Here is a 27,723-nt window from a genome sequence, read left to right as displayed (position 1 = left end):
AGGCTTAAGGGCCCTACAGGCCCTCTCTGAACCGCAAGCAGATCCCATTGTTCGCGAAGCGAACAATTTGGGTAAACCGCTGAACACCACCAAGATATCCGTGCCAATGGAATAAAGTTTGAGGCCGAAGGGCGGAAACAGTTGTCATGGGGGAATGACAAGGGCCGACTCATCAGCTATCTCGAGACGGAGCCGTATGATGCGAGAGTATCACGTACGGTTCCCTGAGAAGGGATTGGGTACCTACTGGAGCCTTTTCTTGACCCACCACCCTTCGTGGGGCGATAAAGCGGGGGGCCTATCCTTGACTCTCCCATTATTATAGGGGTATGGGGTTCCAGATAAAGAAAAATACAAGCGGCGTATCAGTCTTTCTCACATACCCCACCTGGATCTGTCTTCACGCTCTTAGCTATTTTATTGATTCCTTCCCAAACAGGAACCACCGATTCACATACATCATTAACCACAGAATCTAGTGAATGGCGCCAAATCTTGCCACGGCTCGCCTTTTTTGCTTCTTTCCCCGTAAAAGTGCCTATGGTACCAGTTCATATTCGGTTACCCGAAGCTCATGTAGAGGCACCTACAGCTGGATTTGTAATCTCGGCAGGAATTCCTCCAAAATTGGGAACCCATGGTTCTTTGAGATTTTCCATACTCATGTTTCCTGGAGCGACACTTCATTTCACTTCTTTCATTCATACTCTAAGCGTGATTGCTATTATATATACCCCCCTGACTACCATGAGACAAATCGATCTGAAAAAGATTATTGCCCACTCCTCAGTAGCCCATATGAATTTTGTAACTATTGGTATGTCTAGTCGGGCGGCCTAACGATCACCTATAGTTATGAACACACAAGGCCAAAACCTGTGTGCCGGGCGTGCGACTCATTAACCTCCTAGCAATGGGGTAGAAAACATAGCATGTCGCAAAAGCAGCTTGATTGAATTTAGCAGGAAGTACTTGCGCTGGATGCGGGGCCTCAGAGGATAAAATACGTTGTTTTATTCTCCGCCTTTCTCATCAAAAGGCGAAGAGGGTAGAGTAGGTGAGGGGACTTCGCTAGCTCTACGAACGAAGATGCGCAGCACTTTATTGGCTCTACGAAGTAGGAATCGGGGATCGAAGCGAAACGAACAAAGGTTCGCAAGAAAGGACGCTATGCGGGTTCATTTTGAGCTTCGTTCGTGAAGAACAAAGGTTCGGAAGAAGAAAAGGCGCAAAGCACGCGCACAAAAGGTTCGTTGGAAAGGGATGGCCGAAAGCTAACTTATATCCGCGCCCTCCAGCTTTATTGGTGGTTGTTTATTTAGCAAAGCTCGGGGAAGAAAAACTTCTCTCTTTTTCGGGTTACCCTCTTCCCTTCGGTTGAGTGGCCGAAGCCCCTGAGAAATGCATAGCGTTCTCTAGGCTCGGAGAGGAAAACTCAAAGTTCGCAACGCGCCTTAACGCATTCTCTTCTATCCTCGCCATCTTCCCAGATTGCCCAATAATATCATGCAAGTCCGCTAACGTCAAGCGAGTTGAGCCTGAATTGGCGAATCAAAGTCACTTTCGGAACAATACTTCCGTAAGCCAACACGTGTCCAGCACACGTGGGGAAACGCGCGAACGTAAGCTGCTATACTCCCCGCCAGCCACCGGGACTAAGTGCTAAGGCCATAATTGGCAGGAGAGTGGATTACTCATTTCATTGAGGACGGGTAAGGTGCACGAACGACAACTCCAAACGTCACAGCCTATAGGTGACACCGGCGAGATTCAGCTAAGCGGCGAACCCTTCATTCATTCTTTCACGAATGAAGTTCTTCTCTTCATTCATGTCGCCAACTCGCAAGCGGTCCAACTCCGCTGCGCGTTAGTATTCTGAACGCTGTGCGTCCTTTCTCGTGAACCTTTGGGCGCTGTGCGGAGAAGTTTTGGAAAAACGCAAAGATATAGATAGAATCTACACATAGATATATATTTCTATTTCGACGTATATATTTCGGAAAAATCTTCAGTATTTTGAACGCGTCCAAAATACTATCAGCCTCCATTCGCTTTGCGAAGGGCGCGCAGCGCATAGCTGGAAATCAGAAGCCCATAGTACCTGCCTAACTCTCATTAAGGGACCGTGCAAACGGAAAGCGCCGAACAATTCGGCAGAAGGGAAGGGGCCTATGTATCTGCATGACCTTCGCAGATCTTACTCCACACCATTTGCGCGCGAAGCCAATCCCCACGGATCCCCTGGCGGATGTGTCTGCCACCACACAGAATGGGATTGATACTTGTGCGAACCTTCGGATTTCCAGCTTTCGTAACGGCGGTAAAACTACGTACCACAGTATTACCGGCTTTCCACGTAACATAGGTTTCTAAATTACTGCCCACCGAGAAATAAGCCAAAATACAGGATTGCGGACACCCGGCCCTCCCCTCCCTCCTGATGGGGGGGCCATTGACGGCACAATCCTATTCAAGTTAGAGGCTTTCAGGATACGCCGTCATTGCATCCGACGGTTCCGGACCTTTCATTTAATAAGTCCACGTAGAGCCTTACGCATCATCAGGAGCACCTTTCGGGGTACCCAATGGTACGTAGGAGGTGACTTTAGCCTTTCAACGCGATGAATCGTGGTGTATTGTGTAGCATTATACGAATAATTATTCAAGACGAGGGAGTTTTCAATTCAATCCAAACCGGGAGATTCACATATGCGTGCGAAGGGAAAAAATCTAACTTCCGCCCTTTATTCTCAGGAAAAAGCGGAAAGGGAAAAGTAGGTTTTCTGGGGAACCTTCGGTTCAAAATACGGGCCTCCGGCCCCCCTTCACCCAGCTTTACGGTTTCTTGGACGAAGCCCTCTCTCAACCAGTTTGATGAGTTTGCCACGAGGCTAACGCCCAAATCAATAAAGTCCTGCGAGGTCTGTCGGAATGATACAAATACGCCGATAATAGACGTAAGATCACCTATCTGATGTCTCATGTATTCCGAATGTCCCTAGCTGAAATGTATGCAGCCAAGTTTGAACTGGGTACGACAGCGAAAGTATTTAATAGGATCGCTGGTCATGATCTCAATAAGCCTCTCAAAAATTCTATTTCCATATATATTCCATCACAGGCTTTTACTGAAGCTTGGCGTTTTCAAAAAGGCTGAGAGCCGGAAAACGCCTTGAGTTCTCCCAAGCAAGGGCCTTTGACGCATCCAACGCTTCGCGTTTTCTGCCCTTTCTTGGCCTTAGACCCGGGCCTTCGAGCCTTCGACCCGGGCCTTCGCCCCACTTTTCGCCGACCAGTGCTTGCTTGGATCTTGCCTGGGTGGCAGAACAAAATAGAGACCATTCCCACTGCCCCGCGAAGTACTTCGGGTAAATAACTGCAAGCAGTGCTAAGCGGAGAAGGTCACGTAGTGAGGGTGCGGGGCCCTTAGCAGCCCCGCTATTCAATCAAGCGGGGGGTGTAGCTGGAACCAAAGCAGCTGTGGGCGACGCCGGTGACCCGGGGCCCAAACTCTTCTTTGTCACTTGAGCCGTATGATGAGAAAAAACTATCACATGTGTTCCTCGGGGGGGGCTTGTGAGCCCACCTATCCTCACGCAAAACCCCGATATCCTGAAGCAGAAACGAGAGCAGCAGTGGGGGGGTTTAATATTGCCGAAGGGCAGTGGTTTCTATACGTGATCGTATGTCACGTCTCGTTTGGCACATCATGGCGTATCTGTGTTGAATAATCCCTATGCACTATGCGGTTCCGGTTCACTGGAAAGGCAAGAGTAGGGGGGGGCCGGAGGCCCCGGGAAAGCGCTACACGCTTTATCGGGGCGGATTCGAGTGGGAAATATTTTGGAGGGATACATGCCAACTATGAATAGGAAGCAGGTGGCTTTATGTTCGAAATGTCACCCGAGCGGGGGTTTACTCCGGTAACGGATCTCAGGTACTACCACCAATTGAAAGCAGAACAACCCAATAAGTGGAGTTAGAGAGCCGTATGATAGGTAATTATCTCGTACGGTTCGGGGAGGAATCGGCGTACTCCGATTGGGGGGGGAGATTTCACTCTATCAAACATACAGGGAATTGAAGGTAGCATTTTACCCATGTTAAGTCATGGACTGGTTCTTTTAGCCCCTCCTTTACGTGTTGGTGCTCCATATGACTGATATAAGACTTGACCTGTTAAATATTACGGAGGTTCAGTAAGCACCATGCCAAATTCCTCTACTATTCCATTATTTTCTACTTCAGCCAATACGAGTTCACCCGGTACTAGCAGCTCCATCGGGGAATTTCCTATTCTAGTGGGAGCTTTCCAAAAAAATGGCTTAGTGGCCACATCGGCAGCACTGGGGATGATTTTAGGCGCAGCCTATTCTCTTTGGCCATATAATCGTGTGGTTTTTGGGAATTCAAAACCCAAATTCCTCCATAAATTCTCCGATTTGAATAGAAGAGAAGTTCTAATATTTTTACCTTCTATTCCTGGAGAGGCGACCGTCGAACCACCAAATAGATGTATTATTAAACAATGCAATCACAACATTGTAGGTGCTCGCAATGAGACGGAGGCAACTTACCTCAATAGGGAACATAGCCTGTTGCGAAAGGAAAGAGCGGGGCTGCTGGCCACCTTCGGCCCTCACTTTTCGACCGTGTCTCCGAAGGACAGTTGAATGGGTTACTCATGAATGCGAGGTTGGACGAGCCAATAACTCGAACGCGCTCGGTCAGGTTATTGAGCAATCGATCATATCACAGCGTTATCTCCACCATGACATGGACTCCAAGCATTTATGGCAGAGCACAAGGAGTTTCCAACTTCAATATGAAGCCGATGCTGAAAGCACAACTGGGGTTTTCGCTCAGACTAACACTACTAGTCCGAAATCTTACGTTAGTAACGTAAGCATCAGAGTTTTTGGTAGTACCGGCGAACCAGATAACCGCGGATTCGGGAATCTGGGACGGAGGACTCGTAGTATCTCTTGAAATCCGGCAAAAGCCAAACACCTTACCGTGCGCCCGTAGGCTGACTGCTGAGCCCACTTCGGCAAGGTTTTCCTTTTCTGCATGAAAAGCAAGGACCGTGTAGCCCTCGCCAGAAGGTAAAACCTAATAATTCCGGAAGTCGGGGCCAACCATCCCCATGACAGTGTCCCTGAGGAGTTCAGGGGCCTCATAGTAGCATGGACCTAAGCGGTTGATACGAAGAGGGCCAGTCCAGGATTGTACTGTTCCCTACCAAAACAACGGACACTCTCCCAACGGATCTGTACGCCACTCCACACGCAAGCTAGACTGGGCATACCTATTCCGTTTCTCAGTAGCAGAACAACGGGTAAAGGCCCGACTACAGCGACCGTAATGCCCAGGGTCCAGATCCGGGAGGGCGAGCCGTACGAGTCGAAAGGCTTCCGTACGGTGGTTCGTTGTGAGGGCCGGGGAACAGGGGCCCACGGCCCGACCCCTATCGATCTTATTCATATAGGGTAACAGAGAAGGAGTCTAAATCAATGGACATTAATGAACCATCACTGATGGACGTTGCACACTTGAATGACACGAGAGAATTGACTCCAGGTCCGGATGGATTAAAGCCCAAGGCTTTGACAATGGAACAACAACTACGTGTCTTATGGGATCTGAGCTGTCGGGATCAAACGAAGGTCGAAAGACCATTTCGGGGGGCATAGATCTATGATAGATTGCTGCCTATGAAAGACTAGCACCTAATCCCGGGTCAATGACGACCAAGGGCTGGGTTCGGGGGAACCACTATGGACGGCACCTCCGTGAAAATACTAGACCTGCGGCCTCGATTCTGTCATATCAGGCCGCAAGGCATAGCGGGATCCCTCGCCCCTGCATTCCCAAACCTAGCAGTAGACACCTGCTGCTATGCTAAAGGGCATACCATAATTCCAAGACAGACTTGTACAGGCCGCAGGTGCGAACTCTTCTTGGAGCAATCTGCTTCGCCCTGCAGCCTTTATTGCTCTCACGGGTTTAGGCCGGGAAGATCTCAGCATACTTGTCTAAGACAAGTACATAGAGATCTCCTAAAACCGTTTAGTATATGAAGGGAGATATCGATAAACGCGATAGTATCGATCACGGAAAGCCAGGCCTTCTTGAACAGACTATCAAAAGTTACTTACAGCCTGAAGTTCGTAGAAGTGTACAAGAAATACCCCAAAATTTGAAGGTCATATAGAGACTTCCCTGGTCGAAACCCGTAAAGCCAGAAAAGCTTCGCGCCCACTCCGGGAGTGAAAGGAACAAAAGTTCGCAGAACGGAGGGAGTGTAGTAGAACAAAGGGTCATGGGAGAGAACGAAATTCGTAAAGGAGTGGAGGTTTTGTGATAAGGATCCAAAGCCCAACTTTTTCGAATATTTCCAAAATCCACCTTTTCGTTCGTTCGGAAAATCGAGAATCGCGTCTATTCTCTATAGCATATCCCAATTACTACCACCTTGCCGAAAACAGGCGACGAAGCATCATCGGGATATCTTTCTCTTATACTACGGTACTCACTGGCTTTCGTTTTTGCCGCTAAATCCAACTGTAGATTGATTAGCGAAGTGCAACCGCTGGCGAGCGAGGACCAGCCCCTGGAAGAAGCGAAGCCTATCGGTATTAGGGCCACCGACCATCACATACGAGATTGGGCGACAGAGGCCCGGTGATCTTGTAGAAGCGATCGATGCCAGACGCTCCATTTGTACGAATTGTGAACGTACCACGACCAGACGTAAAGCCACTGTCAAGGAATTGGGTACCAGATCCAATACAGGCCTAGCAAGTGCCGGATCCATAAAGAAAACTACAATGGAGATCAGATCGTGGCCGAACAGCGCCTTACAGGACGTATGCGCCGCTTGTGACGAAGCCGAAGGCCGCAGGTGCACCACGTACCGGGCACTCGACCTCAAGGTCGCGCACGATTTCGTCGAACGAATGATGATTGCGGCAAGAGGGAAACAAATCCCACTTTGTCACTTATGCCATATGAAAACCCATGGCTGGAAACCATCCAATTACGGTTTGGATATCTAGAACCATAACAATGAAAGTTCAGGTTGGTGAGCCGAGTGAGAGGAGACTATCTGGCTCGGTTCGGAGAGCACTTTACTATGCTATGCATTTAGGGTGAACGGAGGAAAAATCTTTTTTTTGTTTTGCTTAACCAATGTTACGGCCCGAATGCCGAACTCCCGACCCTACCTATTCGGATGGGTGTTTACCCCGAAGTGTTCCCGGAGTGTATGCATACTCCTGTAAGTAACTTAGCGCAACATGGAAAATTCTCCCAAATAAAGTCATTTTTAATCTCAAAAAAGATTCATATGGCCTCTAAACTCTCTCTAGTTATAGTTCCTTTTAGTTGGACTTAGAGGTAAAACAAAACAGAAGTTTACCTCCCCATTATGTCTTTCATTTCTACCTAAATACAATCATTCTGTGTATTCTTTTCCCTTCTCTCGGCTTGTTTTCCTTTCCTTTCAACTTTGAAATCGAAGCTTTGGCATCAACCTCAAATGCAAAAGAAAGCCGAGACAGGGCGTGGAATGGACCGGCACATCAGGAAAAGAGGCAGATGGATTTCCTACCGAGGAAGTACGAAATGGCACCTCCCTTGATATAAAAGATGAAGCGCAGCCCATCCTTGGTGCGTATGGCTTTGTGGCTATGCCTCTACCTGTTCCAAGATCTTGAGCCCTTCGACCTACCTCTCTAGATCGAGCGCAGGCTCAGGAAAGCGCTCTCAAACACGGTCCCCTCAGGTAAGAACGAACGTAGTCATCCCAGGGGCTGGCCCAATTTTGCTTAGGTTGTTGGTTAGGTTTAACAACTAGCTGTAGCTGGTAGGTTCGCAAAGCTCAGGTGAATCTTTCTTCTCTTGGCTCAAGGTGTAATCTAGGTTTGCTTCGCTGACTCAGCTAGTGTTTGGTGTTGGGTTCGCCTCGTTCCCTTGGCTGAGACCAGACCAAAAGACGAAGCTTGCGATTGGGGGAGGGAGCTTCGAAGCTCCCCCAACCAACTCGCCAACCTAGGGAGTTTAAGGGTTTTCAAACTTAAACATAATACCCTCGTTACATTCAACTTTACTCTCAATAAACGGGGGGTCCGTGGGGTAAAAAGGGATGACTAAAACAACACCTAGTGCTGGTTCCTTGTCCCTGATGGGTGAAGCTGCAGTAGCTGATGGGTACAAAGGATCTAGAATCCTTTCTTTTCCATCAGCAGCGAAGAGCCCTACCGACCTTGTTTTACCTTCCTTTCGTCTAGAAGGTTCAGCGCTCTCCACTGGGATCTCATCGCGTCATTGGTAGTAGTAGCCAATCCATCCTTGCCGAAACCCATACTGTATTAGTAGTAGTAGTATTTGGCGTATTTCGCAATCTGGGTTTTTCCTTCTGCGTACGGCCCTAACAAGCTGCCAAGCGTTTATCATGCATCTGCCTCGTTGGAGCTTGACTTTCCAACGTCGGTTACTCCCAATCCGGAGCGCCCTTTTTCCATTCATGAGAAAATCCAATGGTCAAAATCCATGCAAACACCATCATAGACCAAAATCCGAACCAACCAATCTTGTTCGGAGATACTGCCCGGAGAAATAAAGGGGTCACTTCCGAATCGAGGATAATAAATGGAGGGGAGACCGAATAAAATCATATATCGAAACGACTTCTGGCATCATCAAGTGGGTCGGAACCGCATTCGTGAGCTGACAATTTATCCGGATAAGCCGAACCTTTTGAAGTAAATGCGAAAGAAACACCGATTAGGATCAAGGAAAGTAGCAAACTGATGACTAAATAGAGATAAATAGGGGCAAATTCATAAATAGGAGGAAAATAAAAAAGAAACACATTTGGCTCGAAATAATCCCATATTCGCACGTCCAACCCCAGGTTTACCTTTTCGGTGATCTCGGTTACGGTGAGTTCCCACTTGATCCCAACTCGTGTCAATAGGGGCAGGATAGGCTGAAGGCCTCGGCGTGAATTTGGAAGCGGGGTTTGCCACAGGGGGGCGAGAGCCCAGTCTATAGCTTCCATCAACTCATCGAACGGCGGTCCGAATTGCACCAAAGGCCTCGCTACCGATTGCATATCCGGCAGGGTGGCGTCACGGATAACAAAAAGGGTTTCCGAGAGCTCACTGAGATCGCCTGGCCCCGGGCGGCCGGGGAAGTTTCTTAGCGTGCCCATGTGTTCGGCGAAGTCGTCCTGTAGAATCCTCAATTTTCCCTTGATACTCGTCGCCATTTGCTCTGTAATCATTCTTCCGTTTCCAGGCATGTCTTGTGGTGTTGGTTATTAAAGCTGGGGATATTCATGGCAGTTTAAGGCTATCCCGGAATCGAACCCGTGGAATGGTGCCGAGGGAAAGTCGATGGTGTGCCAACATGATTCAACCGTTCAACTTGCCGGGGAGTGCGAGCCAACGCTCCCCCAACAGATACGATAGTGCGAGCCCAACTTCTTGGTGGGTGCGGCGAGCCTTTGCCGCATCCACTAGAATACGCAATTCCGAAATTCCTTCCCGGAATCGATGCCTTTCCGCGGTGGGTACGCCAAAGAAAGCAAGATTGAATTTCCATTCCTTGGACAATTCTCAGTGGATTTGCACTCCATGGTCCAATTGCGGATTCTATATACGAAATTTCCATTCTCAGTGGATTTGCACGTGGCTCCCTAAAGGAAAGTGCCCACTTCTGCCCGGCCAAAGTAATCTGCCGTCCTTCCTTCCCTCCCTTCCGAATTGGCTAATATCCTGTAGGGTAGCAGACATTAGGTGAGGTGTAGCGCCGGTTCGCTCTCCCTAACGGGATAAGATCATGCGATTCGGAAGACTTCACATGCCCTTGGAGACCTTCACATGCCTAGCCCCAGCCCGAACTTGCCCTGACCTGTATGCCGGAAACCCCTAGGCTCTACTACCAATGCGGTTCCCATGTAGCAGGTGTTGGATACATAGGGGTACTGGATATCTTGGTGGGCTGCCGGAAATCGATCTGTGCGACGGAACGCACGTCGTTCTGGAAGTGGAATGGCTTAGTCCTCTAGCTAATCACGATCACGACGTGCCTGAATATCCTTCTCTGCTTTTGCCAGTAAGAATTTCTCATACCAGCCGACTTCAAGGACCGGCCCTGTGCCACCAGGCTTGCCTAACGAAAGAGGGCTAGCGTAGCTCCGGATTCCCAGTTCCCACTTGCCTGCTTGCGGGAAAGTGCCGGTCATCCATCTACAAAATTTCGTATTATTAAACAACTCGGATCAATCCTTGCTGAACTGCCTTCACCGCCCTTGCCTTAGGGCCCGGGATCCCATTAGCGCGCTTGCACGCTCGCTTCGCTCGCTAACTAATTGATCACCAACCGGAACCGAAAATGCGAAATTTTACGAATACTTACTATAGGCCGAGCAACAACAATGCATTATGGTGCTCCTCTTTCGCCACCCTAGCCGGGTTAGTGGTGGTTCCTTCAGGTGATGAGCCTCTTCACTTCAGTGGCCTTGGCTCGGCAAAGCTCAGTTGCGTGGGAGAGGAGTGATAGGAGGAAGTGAGACCTTTGCTTGGGCCTGAGAAGGCTGGGCTGGGGTAGAATAAAGCTCCCTCTGAAGGTACATCCCTGGCTCGGGTAATCCGTTCCGCAAGGGAAGATACCTCTCCTTCCGTTGGTAAGGATTTCTCAGGCCAGGGAGCCTTGGTTTGGGCTTTCCCGTCCCGTCCCTACCAGAACTAGGGCTTTCTCTACCGCTTTCCCCTACCAATATCAATATTTTTCCCTAGGGCCCGGCGTCGAGAAGTGGCCCCCCTGACGGGATAGATTGATTGGGAAATCGATCGGCTGAAAGCCTAACGTTCGCGGTTCGAATCCGCATCTCGTCCTATTGGGCCGCCCTGGCTGGTATTTCCACCCTGCCAAAGTTAGTTTTGCCTTTCCTGCTGCAAGAAGCATTCCATTCCCAATAGATTTTGATATTGGTTGGCCCCGCCTGGCCATAACATTTCTTCGTGAAATCCCTTCACTTTTCCACTGCTGCCGGGAGAGCAGCCAGTCGTTTCGTCCTTTTGGACTCATCAGGCAGGTCACACAACCCGCGACGACTTCGTTATATTATTATTATTTCATTACTATCTAATTCATCTCAGATTTGCATCTATATACGAGAATTCGGGCCAGAATGGCACCGAAGGGCCAGGGGGTGCCCAGGGAACAGCGGCGGGGAACCTCCGCGAAAGTCAATCCTTGAATTTCTGTTATCGTTGTATAAATTCGAGTTATCGTTATATAATGATAACATCTTCACCATCCTCCGAAAAAAAAGAACGGGAGAAAATTTGTCATTTCGACCCGGACCCCTCGAAAAAGGAATAACTGCTTGATTTGGGGGAGTGGTTCCAATGGTGGAATAATGATCTCTAAAAGCAAAAGTTGGTTGTTCGAATCTCTTTTCCTCTGATTACCCAGCTCGGTACGAAAGGCCAATATAGTTGTGCTCTGCAAGAAACAAGTATCACACCAGATATGGAGCGCATCGCGGTTCCCCGGAGAGGGTCGGAGGGATATACAAGGACCAGCTATCGCCCCCAGTCGTACAAGTTCGAGATACTGGCGTAGCGAAAGTGTGTATCCTTTGGGTGGCTGAGGGCACCTCTCTAGTCTAGGCTGCCACCGTAGGCCCAAATAGCCATAACAACGAAGCGGAGGCCGAGTTGCGGTTCGCAGGCCCACCCTTGTTGTGTTGAGAGATCTCTTCTGAAGAGCGAGCTTTTGGCGTAATCTCTTGTGCTAGACTTTCCATTCCAATAAGATCTTTCCTTTTGGGCCAAAGGCCCGCTTCGAATCTCCCCGAAAGGAACGGGTAGAGTGCCTATCTAATGAAAAGGATAAAGTGCAACTCGGCGCCGGGACGGGATAAATTGTCTATCGGCCCCGGGGGAACCCTAGCGGGCCCGGCCTTCCGCCTTTTCCAGGCGTATGCTATCACACTTCGTTCTATTCCCCACAGCAAGCGATGGTCGATGGAGGTATGGCTGAGCGGCTTAAGGCATTGGTTTGCTAAATCAACATACGAGAAGATTGTATCATGGGTTCGAATCCCATTTCCTCCCTCCTGAATCACGAGAGTGAAACGGATCAAGAGTTGCTGCCTGCTCTTGCCAGCTCATTTCGCGGAGCGGTTCCCCCTCTGGCTCAAGAAATGAGGTCATGGCCGAATGGTTCACATACATTCTGGCCTCACGTACTTCTGGGTACCTAGCTCGAATCATTAAGAAATACTGATCCGAGCATTCGCTCGTATTCCGAAAGATGTGTCGTACTAACTAGAGGTGCCGGTCAGGCGCAATCAACAACCCATATCCGGGGGGGCAGGAAATGGGATAAGGCGGCCGAAAACGCGTTAGCGTTTTCGCCGGAAAGCGCTTTCACGGCCTGGCCTGGAAAGAGATAAAGTTTCGAAATAATGGGGGAGCCTTGAGGAGGCTCCCGAGGAAGCGGCTTATCTCTAGCGCCGATACGTGGTGAACTATTATTACGAGGAAAGATTCGTGAACTATTACTGCTGTCAACGACATACTCTTATGACACAGTTTCGACAGTGTGATGGGATGGGACCGTGTCTTGGATAGGGTTTAGACTCTATAAAAAAAGGGCTACGAGCATGTATAAACAATAGCTCCCCCGTGCCTGCCTGTATGATACGTGTTGCGCATGGAACGAGGACGGGGGCGTAGTTCAATCGGTAGAACGCATGTTTTGCAAGTATGAAGTTATCGGTTCGAGTCCGATCGTCTCCATTCATATACAGATTAGCGCATTGGATAAGGATCCAGAAGCGCCACCAGCAGACGGTATTATTTTGGAATTCCGTGAGCTTCGTTCCTTCTCCTTATCGGGAAAAGTGACTCCAAGTGCGCCCTCCCACCGGGGAACCGGCAGATGGTATTATTTTGGAATCCCGTGAGCCTCGTTCCTTCTCCTTATCAGGAAAAGTGACTCCGTTCCCTAGGAACCTCATGGTTTGGCAACAAACGAGATGGGATCAAGGCGAGACCTCTTCTCTCCATAACAGTCAGTCTTTCCTTGATTTGTACTCCAATCAACCTAGCGTTACCAGAAATCCATTCCATTCCTTAAGGTGGGTGTTTGCTGTTGTTGTCAAGTCGGGTAATCTTGATCCGTGGTCGAGGGGGATATTAAAGAGTTCCCCTGTCAACGGAACAGCGAAGGGAATAGTGATAATGAAGAAGATGAACCGATATTTAACGAACAGGATATCTCCTGAGGAAGTGGAGAAAGAGGAACAAATTACAGAGAAGAGATTCGGGCATTTACCAGGGAAATAGGGAGGAATGAACAGAATAAAACGAAGAAGGAGAACCGTAAAATCTCTTCTTAAATTTCAATGCAGGGGGGATATTCAGTTAATAAAGATCTCACCGGGCACTTTCCCTCAGACAGGGAAGAGCCGGCACCGCGAGCAAAAGCAAGCGGGCAATGAAGTAGGTGCCTGAGGCATCATAAAAGCAAGCAGGCACATGAGTACCGGCACCAACAGCAAGCAAACAGGCAAGAAGAGGCGGCACTGCAAGCAGGCAAGTAAGTACCGGCACCGCAAAGGTAAGCAGACAAGAAAAAGCCGGCACCGCGTTCTTATTAAAGCCAACAAAAGTTATAAAGATGGTTTTGATAAATTGTTAGTTCTCAAATTTTATTTAGTTAGGATATTCATGGCTTTTTCTGTAGACACCGACCCCCTCGGATTATTTTATCCTCCTCACCGGAGAATGCTATAGTAGCTAATATCTGTGCCGTATATCTCGGTATTCGGAAGCTCGTTCTATCCGCCGTTTGTGTGCAAAAGTAGCGAACCCGTGGGCATTTACTTCCCGTTATGACAATCCTACTGCCGTGATAACTAGAAGGAACTTGCCCGCAAGAAGTAGGTAGGCCACACCATTTGCTCAAGGTTGGTGCGTGCGATCGGGCAGGTAGAGAGCTCTGTGGCTCTAGCTTAAAGAGATTTCATAAGCTGCGGTTTCGGTTGTATCTAGTACATAATCGTCCAGAGCAGAGATTCGAACCTAATAATTTGCGGCTGCTTAGGAGTGGATTCGAACCACTGACCCAAGGATTTTCAGTCCTTTGCTCTAACCAACTGAGCTACCTAAACTACAAGAGGAATCGCTATCAATTATTACTACATTATTACTACCATTTCCGATTGCCGAAAAAACAGCGAAGCGCGGAGCAGAAGCAGGTGAGTAAAGTGGAGTAAAGTGCGTTTTGTCGGGTCAAGAATTTGGGAAATAGAAGTCGGCAAGCAAGCGGGAAAGTGCCCACCCACTTCTGCCGGCCAAATCTGCACTTTTCCAGCGCGTAGCGCTTCCCCGGCAAGCCCTTCGAAGCTAACGTTCGATGCTCCATCGAACAGAGTTGACAAATAGATTCCTTTGCTCCCTGAGCAAACTCGTCTAACGCTCACTCTCCGGCAAAGGTATGGGCCCCCGGTTTCGTGCTCCATCCCAGCGCTGGGGGTGGGGTTGTTGCTGGTAGGGTTTAGCACTTAGACCCTTGCTTTGCTTGGGAAACAAAGTGAAATTGACCAATCGGGGATAGGATAAGGAGGACCCCAAGGAAGGCCATCGATAATCGCATACACGCGTTGCATCACAGAGACATAAGTATCCGAAACCAGAGGCTTGAACCTGGGAATGAAGGACTCTCTCTTTGCAGGCAATAGACACGGATTTGGTTCGATCTGTAGTAGATCCCATTTGCTTAAATGGAAAGGAGTTGGTTGATTAGCAAATCGCTACCATAAAATAATCAATGGTTCTTGATGGGATTCTTTTGCATAGAGTGGAAACTCAGTTCCCTCAATTGTTCCCCTTCTAGTGATTCTACGCAATCACCCTCCCCTCCCTCATTATATTGATTCTACTCATACGTATCAACATACTCGTTGCATTCATTTCGATGATAAAACCGAATAGATGGATTTCATTACGGCAGTTCCAAAGAAACGTACTTCTAGGTCGAAGAGGAAGATTCGCAATCATGTTTGGAAGACCCAAACTAATGAAGTAGCATCGAAAGCTTTTTCTCCAGCTCAATCCATTTTGACTGGACGGTCGAGAAGTTTCTACTACGTGACAAACGAAAGAATTTCCGAAACGAGTCAGTAGTACTCCCCGGTTGTAACAGGAATTGTCGGATCAATGGGACGTGGGATCGGTCGGGATAGACAGTGGACTATTTGTTGGAACAGGGAAGCCAAGATAAGTAATTGTCGGGGAACTGCAATATTGATGAATTTGGATCCTCAGTACGTAGTACGGGGACGTGTTGATAGTATTGCGTGACGGTACCGCGCGGGAAATAAGATCCAAATACTAGTAGGGTTTAATACAGTTCGGTGGGGTTCTTACCCCACAAAGTCGTATCAGTGAATATTGGTGATAACCACGAGGAGGGGAGAATGCTCGCGGATGTTCGTCACTTCGATCAAACACATGTTTATGAAGTGTTGATTCGGGGAAAGAATTGGTAAGTCTTCTAAGTCGGTGTCACTCGAACCGGACCTGATGGTTATCCGGAGAATCGGAGCTTGGTTGTGAACGGGAGGAATATTACACAAGTGGGAGGTGTGGATTTTCCCCACCCAGTTAAGTTAATTCGACGCGGATTAATTCGACGTGACGATTCCACGTACCCTTGTTAACTTCCCATCAAATCAAGATAATGAGCAACGTATTGATCTCCCTGCGTGGCAACCTGATGCGGCATGGCTGGTGCCGTCTGGCTGGTGGGTAGCAAAAAAAAGTCAACTCCAATGGATGTTCCGGAACCTACAGCAACCATGTCATGTAGTAGTCAGAAACAAATCCAAGATGCAATTGATACAGGTGATGAGGATCTCGTCCTGATTCCAGGTATCTCCATATTGGTTGGAGATGCGTGACAATCTACATCGGCGGATATTCCTGCTGGGGAATAAGAGAGAGAAGGGGGGGAAGGGGTCGGACCTTCCCCCAGTGTTGGTTCGTACTGAAAAGTTCTATAGGAAGAAAAAATGACAAACCGCTTCGGTTTCGATATAGAAATGGCTAAATCCACTAAGGTGGCCAGTCAAAGGCTACTGGAACACCGGATACAGAAACTACCCGAGCTAATGGTAAAGGCGAGAAGACTTTCCGTCCAAGTCTCATTAGTTAATCATAACGATATCGTAGAAATGCTGCACGAACCCGTATATATACGAACGAAAAGAGAATAACCTTTATACCAAACCAGATTGAGCCCGGAGTCCCCTGGAAACGATCTGAAATAAGTGGCCAACCTCCCGGGAAAAGCAATGTACATAGACTAGGAGAGTGAGGGCGCGGCTCCGTGGCCCTTAGCCCGATAGGTGTATCCACACCCTTCTCAAGGAACCGTACGTGACACTCTCGCGTCATACGGCTCCGTCCCGGGAATATTGAGTCTCCTCCCCCCTAACCAACGCAACGTCTAGGTCTTCGAATCCGATCTCTCTCGCATGGATGTCTCGGTGGTGATTGGCACAGAGTGGGATTGACTTACAGTTCAGGCTGGCCTGCAGGGCTTGGAGCCCGCGTAGACAGAGAAGAATCGGCGAAAGTGAGTGGGTCCCCTCAACGGGAGAACAACGAGGGGTAGGCGGCCCTCTAGGCCAAGGAAAGCGCTAATAAATGCTTTACCCAGTACCTGTAGGCACTCTACCCGTTTCACCTGGGATGGGAAGCCGAGAGGGTCCCGGCGGCAGGGACACCTCCCGGGCCAAAAGCCCCCCGGAGAGGGGGTTTAACCTGGAAAGTGCTTATCAGCCCTTCGTCCCGAACCCACGGGGGCCCGGAAGGAGAGATTGAAACCGCTCAACCTACAGGAGGGGCAGCTGAAAGCCGGGTTTGTGCTGATAAGCACACTTCCTCCCGGCCTGGTTTTAACCCGGAGAGAATGCGATAGCATTAAAGGTACTGAGTTGGCTACCATCAAATCAGGGGTTCCCCAACCTGTCAGAAAAGGGGGGTCGAAGGCTCAAAGGCTCTCTTTATACCGTTTTTAAGAACGCCCGGGAAAACGCCAAGCGTTGGATGCGTCGAGACCCACTTTCGGCCTCCTCTCAAAATCACCTTTTACCGAAATAATATTCAAGCCGGGCCAACTTGCGTACATGGCGCATCTGCACCAGGCCCTCCTCACACCTCCCTTACCGCAGGTTTAGACCGATGATCACGTTTCTGGAATATCATATGTACACCTGATCTAAGGTCTCGTATGCGTCCTCCTTGTTCAGATTTTTCCTCGTCAGGAACTCTGGTCTAAGCTTCCCAAGCTCCATGCTGTTGGGAAACTTGGCAGGGGTCCCGCCTTCCCCATTGACTATATGTAAGTCTTTGGGGTACTTTGGGATTCTCTTCCGCGCTGAGGATTTGTACTTGTGGGCAGGGGTAAATATAGCGGACCAGCGAATCTGGTAGTCGACAATCGCTCAGACTTGATAAGGGTTGTCGCAACACCTATAGTAGTAGTAGGACGGAAAACCTCTCGCGACGCTCGCGAACCAATTGACGATGTCTTCGTCGCTGACGTTCGTCAAGCGGGCCACGTGGGTTGGACGGGCCTTCCTCTGGCTAATGATATCTCGATCCCGAAGCCTTTGGAATATTTTCTTTATGGGCGCCCAGATCTGTATGAGTAACTTGCTGAAAGACCCCGTTTGTTCCCAGTGCCCCCGTCCCTTCTGGCCCTTCCGACCTCCTAGCGCTCTGGGAGTCTCCAATGAAGACATCCAGACGCTCAACGATTCGTCCAATCATGGGACTGCCTATTGAACGTCTGATGGCACGTTGCTCCGACCTGGGCTATGCGAGATCTCTCTCGATCTTTGCCGGATGTCCCTGGCGGTCTCCCGTAAGACGCTCCCCTGGGGGCTGACCCCTGCTGTTTTCGGAGTCTCTGCTAGTTAAAGCCCCGCGTCCTGTAAACTCCCCGTTTCTCTTCTCTTCTTCGTTAGCTATCAGACCGGGATACTCTTCCCTGGGTCCTCTGACTTGGAATGGATGGCGGAGCGTCAGTAGGGAGCTGTGGGATGGATACGGTGCTTGACTCTCCGGCGCTTTTCCAGCTCTCGCGGGAATTGTAGGGGAGTATTCGAAGCCGGGACTCCCCGAATGATCGTACCGGGGGATTCTACCGTCCCTGCAGCTATTTCTGCGAATCCTGCAGAGCCTACCTCAGGGTTCGGGTCAGATTGTGGAGAGTGGGTGATACGTTCTTGGATTTTCATTATCAACTCTACGGGACCAACGATTCCCGGTGGGAAGTCGTCGGCATATCAGACGTAACGGATCCTAACGAAGTCTGGGTCATTGAAGTCCACGGGGGATAGCCCCTGCTCACGAGCTAGGCGTCTACGTCCCAACCTGATAGCTAGTCCCGCCTCCCCGTCCAGCTTCATCAGGCCACGGGGGTTTCTCATGGAGAACGCGTAGAGTTCTCCACCTTCGGCCTTTGCTCATTTCGAGGTGAAACCGTTGGCTCTACGAATGAAGGCGCGAAGGCTTTGCTTCGGCTCTGCCTCGGCTCGAAGGCCCGAGGGGCAGAAAACGCTTCTTAGCGTTGGAAAGGGGAGCAGAAGAGGGAATAAGGTAGGAGGCCGCTCCCCTCCCGGGTCGGGAAGGAAGGGGAAGCAGGAAGGGGCGAAGCCAGGAAAGTGCAAAGCAATTCCCCCGATCTCGGGGGTCCGGGATAAATTCCCGGGTAATTTCCTGGACCTCCTAGCGGAGGTCCGGGAAGGAGACGCTTTACGTTGGATGCGTTTCACCCCCACGATGGCTTTGTCGTCTACTGAAGGAGAGTCGAAGCTTGCTTCTTCCCCAGAGTTTTTTTAGTTCCCCCGACCTGTCATCCCGAAGAAAACCGATTCTCTTCCCTGAGCCTTCGGAGTTTCGTGCTCTTGCCGGATCCTCTCCATCTCCCGATCGGGCTTATGCGAGTAAATATTGCATAATAGGGGTGATAGTACACTGCCCTGTGGGACCCTGGAGGAAAAGCCACCCCTCTCACCCCCTACAAGTCCGGCGGAAAACGGTTCGTGAGTGAGGTTAAAGGAATTAGGATCGTTGATCTCCCCTCTCAAGATTGAGATGAGTCAATGTCGGTCGATGGTGTCAAAACACTTTCTAGTGTCGAATTCTAAAAACCAAGAGGTTCCAGCCCACTCTGTTTCGATCTGTCTCAGGGCCGAGTGGCAGCCTCGACCCGGGCGGAATCCGTGCGATGTGTCTAGAAACTGGGGCTCGTAAATAGATTCGGGTACCGTCCTTATTGCCCCCTAAATGATCTTGTCCCTCGGTGCTACTACTGTGAGCGGTCTAAACTCGGGAGCAAAGCCCGTTTTTTGCAAAAGAGTCATCGGCCCGAAAAATAATTTATGGAAAAGGCCCCAAATGCGATTTCCGGGAACGGTTTTTCATAAATAAGCGGTATCATCACTCCCCCCGCGGGCTCGAGCAAGGCGCCTGACAAGAGGCGCGGCGAGTCTCTCTCCAACCATTCCAAAGAGATCCCCTCCAACGAACAAGTTTTCAGAAATGAGCCCTCTTCGCCGGGGGTTAAGTTGCCTGGTTTAGACTCGATTCGCTCCTGGGACGCCAGTAGCAGTCTTTTGCCCGCAATAGTTCTGAGTACATGGGTGCGCTTCGCGCCCTGCCGTCGTCTCAGTGACTCATAGCGCTTCGCGCCCCTCGGACTAGTGTCTACCACCGCCGGTGAGTCTTCTCTCCCAGGACCAGAATGATTATCCCTGTCCAATGGGTTTACATTCATCCCTGGATGTCGAGTACTGTTTCCTTCCCCGCCATCTTTGTAGCCGTCACCTGTAATCCGTGCAGGTGTGTCCGCACCCTCTGGAGGGGACGATAAAGGATTTCTCGGAGCAACCCTCCCTGGTTCCAGACCTAGGAGCGCACTTTCCCATATGAGCATTCGATAGTATAGGTCTAGGGAAGAGTTACGAGGTAACCACTTAGGATATCCCCCCAATCCTAGATAGGTCGTCCGATGGGTTCGCGGTTCGTTGCTGTGCTTACACACCAGGCTACCCCTCCCCGAAAGCTTCGCGGGACCTACTAGTCTTCGGATCGTCGCCCGGAGGGGTTTACTGCACAAGGCCCTTGAGAGGACGCTGGCTCCTGCAGAGAGCGGAAGCCCAACGAATGTCAGATGCAAAGCTCCGCACCTCATTAAGATCATATTAGCATACTCCCCCAAAAAAAAAAGAGCAAACCCCATTGAGGAATATTCCACATTATAGCCCGCCACTAATTCAGCTTCTGCTTCTGGTAGATCAAACGGAGCTCGATTAGTTTCTGCTAAACGAGAAATGAAAAACATAATCAATACGGGGAACAAGGGAACGCAAAACCATATCTGCTCTTGCGCTATGACAATCTCGCTGAAATTACAAGAACCTACACGGATTAATACAGTAATAATAATAAGACCAATAGACACTTCGTACGAAACCATTTGAGCGGCAGATCGTAATGCTCCTAAAAAAGCATATTTAGAATTACTAGACCAACCCGCTGTAATAATGCCATAAACCCCCGGAGAAGATATAGCAAATAGATAGAGCATACCTACGTGGAAATCCGACAATACCATACCGTAATCGAAAGGTGTAACAGCCCAAGCAACCAAACTTGACATAGATGTGATTACCAGAACCATTATAAAAAGAAAGAAATTAGCACTTGAAGGTGAAATGGGTTCCTTTATAATTAATTTCAAACCATCCGCTAAAGGTTGTAACAACCCAAATAATCCCACTACATTAGGACCCCTCCGACGTTGCATGGAAGCCATGACTTTACGTTCGGCTAACACTAGAAAGGCTACTCCTAGTAGAAGTGGTGCGATGATTGCCAAGATTTGAGCTCCAAGATTCCATACATAAGAAAGATTACATACATAAAAAAGAAACACATTTGGCTCGAAATAATCCCATATTCGCACGTCCAACCCCAGGTTTACCTTTTCGGTGATCTCGGTTACGGTGAGTTCCCACTTGATCCCAACTCGTGTCAATAGGGGCAGGATAGGCTGAAGGCCTCGGCGTGAATTTGGAAGCGGGGTTTGCCACAGGGGGGCGAGAGCCCAGTCTATAGCTTCCATCAACTCATCGAACGGCGGTCCGAATTGCACCAAAGGCCTCGCTACCGATTGCATATCCGGCAGGGTGGCGTCACGGATAACAAAAAGGGTTTCCGAGAGCTCACTGAGATCGCCTGGCCCCGGGCGGCCGGGGAAGTTTCTTAGCGTGCCCATGTGTTCGGCGAAGTCGTCCTGTAGAATCCTCAATTTTCCCTTGATACTCGTCGCCATTTGCTCTGTAATCATTCTTCCGTTTCCAGGCATGTCTTGTGGTGTTGGTTATTAAAGCTGGGGATATTCATGGCAGTTTAAGGCTATCCCGGAATCGAACCCGTGGAATGGTGCCGAGGGAAAGTCGATGGTGTGCCAACATGATTCAACCGTTCAACTTGCCGGGGAGTGCGAGCCAACGCTCCCCCAACAGATACGATAGTGCGAGCCCAACTTCTTGGTGGGTGCGGCGAGCCTTTGCCGCATCCACTAGAATACGCAATTCCGAAATTCCTTCCCGGAATCGATGCCTTTCCGCGGTGGGTACGCCAAAGAAAGCAAGATTGAATTTCCATTCCTTGGACAATTCTCAGTGGATTTGCACTCCATGGTCCAATTGCGGATTCTATATACGAAATTTCCATTCTCAGTGGATTTGCACGTGGCTCCCTAAAGGAAAGTGCCCACTTCTGCCCGGCCAAAGTAATCTGCCGTCCTGGGAAAGTGCATTTCTTGTTAGCCCGAATCTGCCTAACTTTCCCCGCGCATAGCGCTTTCTCCTCGCGCATAGCGCCCGGCCATTTACCCAACGAATTGACTTTACCGACGTTAGTACAGTTAATGGAGGGACGCTGGCGCCTTCCTTTAGGATTCCCTCCAGCCACAGGTTCCCCTACGACTACCATGTTACGACTTCACCCCAGTCACTGACCCAACCGTGGTATGCGCCAAGAAGACCACCAATACCAAAGTGGGCCACACTCAACTAGGCGTGGAACACTTTAGTAATGGGTGATCCCTGGTCGATGCTTCGGGCGAAACCAATTCCCAGGGTGTGACGGGCGGTGTGTACGGGGCCCGGGTACATATTCACCGCGGCATGCTGATCCGCGATTACTAGCGATTCCAACTTTATGTTCTCGAGTTGCAGAGAACAATCCGAACTGAGGCAATCTTTCTGGATTCGCTCCGCCTTACGGCCTTGCTTCCTATTGTAATTGCCATTGTAGCACGTGTGTAGCCCAGCCCATAAGGGCCATGCGGACTTGACGTCATCCCCACCTTCCTCCATAGTAGAACTACGGGCAGTCTTTTGTGAGTGCAACATCGGCACAGAGGGAGTGTCATCAATCCCGGCCTAAGACTGAACACAGATTCATGGGCCCAGGTACCGGCTCACTTACCATCCATTACCGGGTGGCTCGCTCGTCGGAACCGTTCGCCGGAAGCCCATGTTCTATGTTCCTGCTTTAGGGGGTGAATGATGACATTGATCCTTTGAGAGCAGCATGTCTTAGCAACACAAAACGAGGGTTTCGCTCGTTATAGGAGTTAACCAAAAACGTCTCACGACACGAGCTGACGACAGCCATGCAGCACCTGTATGAATTTTCGTTTCATCCCGTTAAGGACAAGCACACTTGTTCATATGTCAAGTGTTCATACGTCAAGTGTTCATATGTCAAGGGCTGGTAAGGTTTTGCGCGTTGTATCGAATTAAACCACATGCTCCACCGCTTGTGCAGGCCCCCGTCAATTCCTTTGAGTTTCAGTCTTGCGACCGTACTCCCCAGGCGGAGTGTTTAACGCGTTAGCTGAGCCCCCGATCCGCAGACCAAGGACGAACACTCATCGTTTACGGCATGGACTACCAGGGTATCTAATCCTGTTTGCTCCCCAAGCTTTCGCACCCCAGCGTCAGTAGAGACCCAGAAAGCTGCCTTCGCTATTTCGGCGTTCCTTCGTATATCTCCGGATTTTATCCCTACACACGAAATTCCACTCCCCTCTATCTCACTCGAGTGAATTGGTTTTGAAAGCATTCCGCCAGTTGAGCTGGCGCCTTTGACTCTCAACCTGATTCACTGCCTACGTGCCCTTTACGCCCAGTCATTCCGAATAACACTTGCCCCCCCCGTCTTACCGCGGCTGCTGGCACGGAGTTAGCCGGGGCTTCTTCCTCGAGTCTTGTCACAATCGCGCACCCGACGAAAGAGCTTTACAAGCGGCATTGCCCTTCCTCGCTAACGCGACGTTTTTCACTCACTCACGCGATATTGCTGGATCAGGCTTTCGCCCATTGTCCAATATTCCCCACTGCTGCCTCCCCACGGAGTCTGGGCCGTGTCTCAGTCCCAGTGTGGCTGATCGTCCGAAAAGATCAGCTAAGCATCTGCGGCTTGGTCAGCCTTTACCCAACCAACTACCTAATACTACGCAGGCTCATCAAACAGCGCTTTAACGCTTTATCGAAGCTTTTTCGCTTTCGTTTATTCGGGATTTGGCCCAAACTGTTTGGCAGATTCCCACGCGTTACGCACCCGTTCGCCACTTTGTTTTCAACTGTTCCATGAAGGGACGAAAACAACGTTCGACTTGCATGTGTTAAGCATATCGCTAGCGTTCATTCTGAGCCAGGATCAAACTCGGTTTTTTGGTTAAAAACGCGGAAACGAGATATTTTCTGAGTTTCCGGATAGTTTTTGCAGATTCAAGGAAATACTTGAAGACGGAGGGGATACTGGACGGTTCCTCCTCCACGCGGGAAGGGAAGGGAAGGGAAGGGAAGGGAAGGGAAGGGAAGGGAAGGGAAGGGAAGGGCGTGAAGACCTTTCTTCGAGTATTTATTCTTTCATTGATCCAGTTCAACTCTCTCTGAGCCGAACCCTATTCAATGATGATGTGATTTGGGGTTCGGAGGTTCGATAGAAACTGCTCCATGATACAAAGCCATACTTGCTTTGCATCGCCCAAACCACACTCCATGTTATGAACTTCTGTATATGCCCGACGACTCGTCTCAAGGTTTCATTTTGAAGTTCTTGTTCGAATTCCATAAGCCTGAGGCATTGCTTATAGTGAGCTTTCAGGCGCTTAGCAGGCTTCCCTTCACGTTATCCCGGTGGACCGTATTCAGTGAACAAAAGAAAGTATTTCTATGAAATTTTTCGGTTTCTTTTGCCTTTGGCTCCCAACTCCGGATGCAAGACTCGAACTTGCGGCCCATGGATTAACAGTCCACTGCTCTACCGACTGAGCTAATCCAGAACCAATATGGATGTATCCCTTCATGGAGGAGGAGACACGGGGCAGGGCCTCCCGAAGAGGATGCGATCAGTAGTCCATCGGGGAACCGCTCCGCTGATGAACCCTCGTCCTCCTCGAGGGTAGATCTAGGCGATCACTTACGGGCCGTTGTGTTGCCGGCGGGATGCGGGGATTTGAGCGGGATTTTCGGGGAGGCACCACCACTTTCAGCGTATGCTCGAAAACCCACGGTTGGAATTGGAAGTCGTCACAACAAGCCTTGCAGTCATAATGAACGGAAGTCGGATTCGAACTAACTAGAAAGGGTGGTGAGTCGGGCAGCCTGAGGCCTTCCCGCTGTGATTTCGGCAGACCTTTATCTTCCTTCCGGTCGAAATCTCCTGGAATCTCTTCGAGGAACCGAGAACGCAGAACCAGAAAACCCTAATGATTCATGCCAAGCGAGACGATTAATCTTACTTTACGTTGATCTTCGAGAGAATGAAAGAATTCTACCCGTAATGGAAGCGAAAGCAACAATCATTTCTTATTATTATACGATAACGTCGGTGACTGATACGGAATATTCGACGATGAATTTTGGATCGAATCGGAGCTTGCTTGCTTTTCGGGTGGAAAAATGGCATGCATGCATTCTATAAGGTGGGAAAATGGCAGGATTTGGAATTCGGAAAAGAAATGGCTCGGGAAATGGCGGGAAAATCGCTTGCTTTTCGGGTGGCTCTTCCGGATCAATCACGAGTCGAAACATGGTTAGGGCACTGATGTGTCTCGAGCTGATTCCGAATGCCGTCAATAGAAATCTCGTAGCATTCCCCAATTTTCTTGACGATCAACAAATGAAGGGAGAAATCTTTTCCATATTCGTAATAGCCGTCGCAGCTGCCGAAGCTGCTATTGGGTTATCCATTGCTTCGGTTATCCAGCGGAATAGAAGATCGACTCGTATCGATCAATTCGATTGGTTAAAATGGTAATTGATTCAGGTGCCATTTCCGTGGGTGATTCAGTATTGAATGAAATAATACACATGTATTGCATCCAACTGGTAGTACTATTTTTTCCCCCCAATAATTCGATTTCCGTTCCAAAAAATTATGTCATACCTACCTGAATCCCTACCTACCCCGGGGAACCATTGGAATCGTTTCGTACCGTTCTTCCCCGTATTGCAGAATTCATTCATTTTATTAGGGGAATGGGGGGGTTCCACCTTACCATCCCACGGAATGTCTGTGTGGTTACACCTCTCCTTCACGCGTGAACCGGATCAAATGCTCGCTTCCAGCCTTGGCAGCTCGGTTCCGGACGAATGATTCGGACGATGGGCGGGCAGAACAGAGTTTTTTTCTAGGGGCCTAGAACTTATGAACTTATCCAGGTTTCCCAGCCCAGAAGGGACCCCGGATTTTGGCTCTGTGCCTCGTAGCCTCGATTAGCCACGCATCAGCGGATTCAGTGGAAGGAGCTTGCCCATCGTTGAGCACTCTCGTTCTTGTGGAGTGGCTTTCAGTGGGATGAGCAGATGGTTTTGGCTGATCTAGCGGGTTCGCGTCATAACCAATCGGGGAACCCAATCATTTGAAGGCAAGAAGGCCAGCGTACGAGCAGGGAAAGTAGCACTCGTTGGAGGCGTTTGACCTGTAGACCCCGCGTTCTTGTTGTCGGGTTCCCGCGCGCGAAAACGCTAGCCTTCATGAGAGGAGAGAGGGGAAATTGGGTCAATAAAAATGTTATGGCACTTTTAGCAACGGCAAGGGCTAGCAGGAAAACTTGAGGGCAACAACACTTTTTTTTGGGTTGGGAAAGTGGCTCTTCCCCGACAGACTTCGAATCTGTTCCATGGGAATGAACAACAGCTTTCCGCTTCTTTTTCTTCCCCTCGATCCCAATCCTCTTTCGATTATTGCTGGCAGCATTCCGGGGAAGCGATCACGAATAAGATGATGAAGCTAGGCTTTGCAGGCAGGAAGAAACAGGAAGCGGTTCCCCTGCCGATGGAGGATTCATGTTGCCGGAATTGAGTATTAGAAGGATCAGCTAGGCAAAGCGGTTCCCCTGGGTTCCCGATGGAGGAGTAATTAAGCCTCCATCTCGAGTGGCGCCGTTGAAGAACCTAACCTTCTTGAACCCATTTTTCTAAACCTTTGCCAGAAGCGGAACCTAAAGCTTCTCCCGGAACCTAAAGCTTTTCCCGGAACCTAAAGCTTTTCCCGGAACCTAAAGCTTTTCCATCTGCTTTTCCCTTCATGGAAGCGCTCTGCTTTTCCCTTGCTTCTCCCCTGCACTCACCTAAAGCAGGAAACTTCTACCGAACAGGAAACTGAAGCAAAGCATATAGGTGTAACCTATCTCCTGATGAGGAAAGAAACCGGCCAGCAGGAACCTTCTCCCTCGGCACAAGTCCAGAAATGCGGTTAGCCCTTTTCTTTTGCCAGCCTTTAAACTGCCATAAATATCAAGAACGGACGGGGAAGAGCAACGGAATATAAGTACGATTTACGCGCGAATTGATTTTATTTGCTGGGAGAAAGAGGAAAAAATATCATTCCAGAAGGGAAAAGAGAGTCATTTTTCAAAGATTACCGAGTACAAGCGCACATCTGGGCTATCGGAAACCTCCTACTCCATATCATCAAAGATATTCACACGGATTCAGACATGGAAGGGCTATTATTGATTTGGAAAAAACACCTTTATTCTTGAAGATTGCTTGTAACGTGATTGGATCTACTACTTGTAGGGAAGGCCATTCATTGCTGGTGAATACGGATCCCTTGTATAGTAACATAATGAAAAGAATGGCGAAAAGAACCAACTAGAGCTATATCAATTCCAAACGGATTGGTGGTTTTTCAACCAATTGGGAACATATGAAATATGAAGAACGCTTCTAATATTCATCCACGTAGCATTCCAGCCCACGTTTTTCAAAGATGCAAAAATATTTTGAAGGACTGATGACACGCTAAATTCCGGATGGTTTAGTTGTACCGAATGCACGTAAAGATTTCATAGCTATACTTGAAGCTAATCGATCATGAATACCTATTGTACTCCTGGTGGATTCTACTCTCTCGGAGAGATTACATAAATTAATTACTTATCCCATTCCAGTGAATAATGATTTCGTATGGTTTACAAATCCATTTCGTTAATTGATCACGAAAACAGTCATTCATTCGAAAAAAGCTCGGAAACCCGCCAAAAAAGCTCGGGAACCCGCCAGGGAAATGATTCGGGGAAGGGAAAGTTTTGAAGTTA

At 49.3% G+C, this 27,723-nt stretch overlaps 1 protein-coding gene, 2 non-coding genes and 2 pseudogenes across 3 annotated transcripts; 1 reads left to right on the top strand and 4 right to left on the bottom strand.

Annotated features, from left to right (window-relative positions):
• Positions 1-8,395: 8,395 nt before the first annotated feature.
• On the bottom strand, positions 8,396-10,013 carry LOC147879427 (uncharacterized). Its single transcript, XM_087372197.1, has one exon. The coding sequence runs from the start codon at positions 9,305-9,307 to the stop codon at positions 8,675-8,677; it is 633 nt and encodes a 210-aa protein (XP_087228323.1). The 5' UTR covers positions 9,308-10,013; the 3' UTR covers positions 8,396-8,674.
• Positions 10,014-12,745: 2,732 nt separating this feature from the next.
• On the top strand, positions 12,746-12,818 carry TRNAA-UGC (transfer RNA alanine (anticodon UGC)). The gene has a single exon. It is a non-coding gene; the product is annotated as a tRNA-Ala (tRNA).
• A 1,302-nt stretch (positions 12,819-14,120) lies between these two features.
• Positions 14,121-14,194, bottom strand: TRNAF-GAA (transfer RNA phenylalanine (anticodon GAA)). The gene has a single exon. It is a non-coding gene; the product is annotated as a tRNA-Phe (tRNA).
• A 3,096-nt stretch (positions 14,195-17,290) lies between these two features.
• Positions 17,291-18,523, bottom strand: LOC147879424 (uncharacterized; annotated as a pseudogene).
• Positions 18,524-22,061: 3,538 nt separating this feature from the next.
• On the bottom strand, positions 22,062-23,842 carry LOC147879423 (18S ribosomal RNA; annotated as a pseudogene).
• Between the last annotated feature and the right edge of the window lie 3,881 nt (positions 23,843-27,723).

Source organism: Dipteris shenzhenensis, unplaced genomic scaffold (assembly GCF_047967505.1).
Source record: "Dipteris shenzhenensis isolate YYH24624 ecotype China unplaced genomic scaffold, Dip_SZ_1.0 scaf0020, whole genome shotgun sequence".
Taxonomy (NCBI): domain Eukaryota; kingdom Viridiplantae; phylum Streptophyta; class Polypodiopsida; order Gleicheniales; family Dipteridaceae; genus Dipteris; species Dipteris shenzhenensis.
The sequence above is the reverse complement of the archived record's forward strand: the minus strand, read 5'-3'. Positions and strand labels throughout refer to the sequence as shown.

Coding starts and splice junctions, on each gene's coding strand:
- LOC147879427 (XM_087372197.1), bottom strand. CDS start 9,307: ATGCCTGGAAACGGAAGAATGATTACAGAGCAAATGGCGACGAGTATC.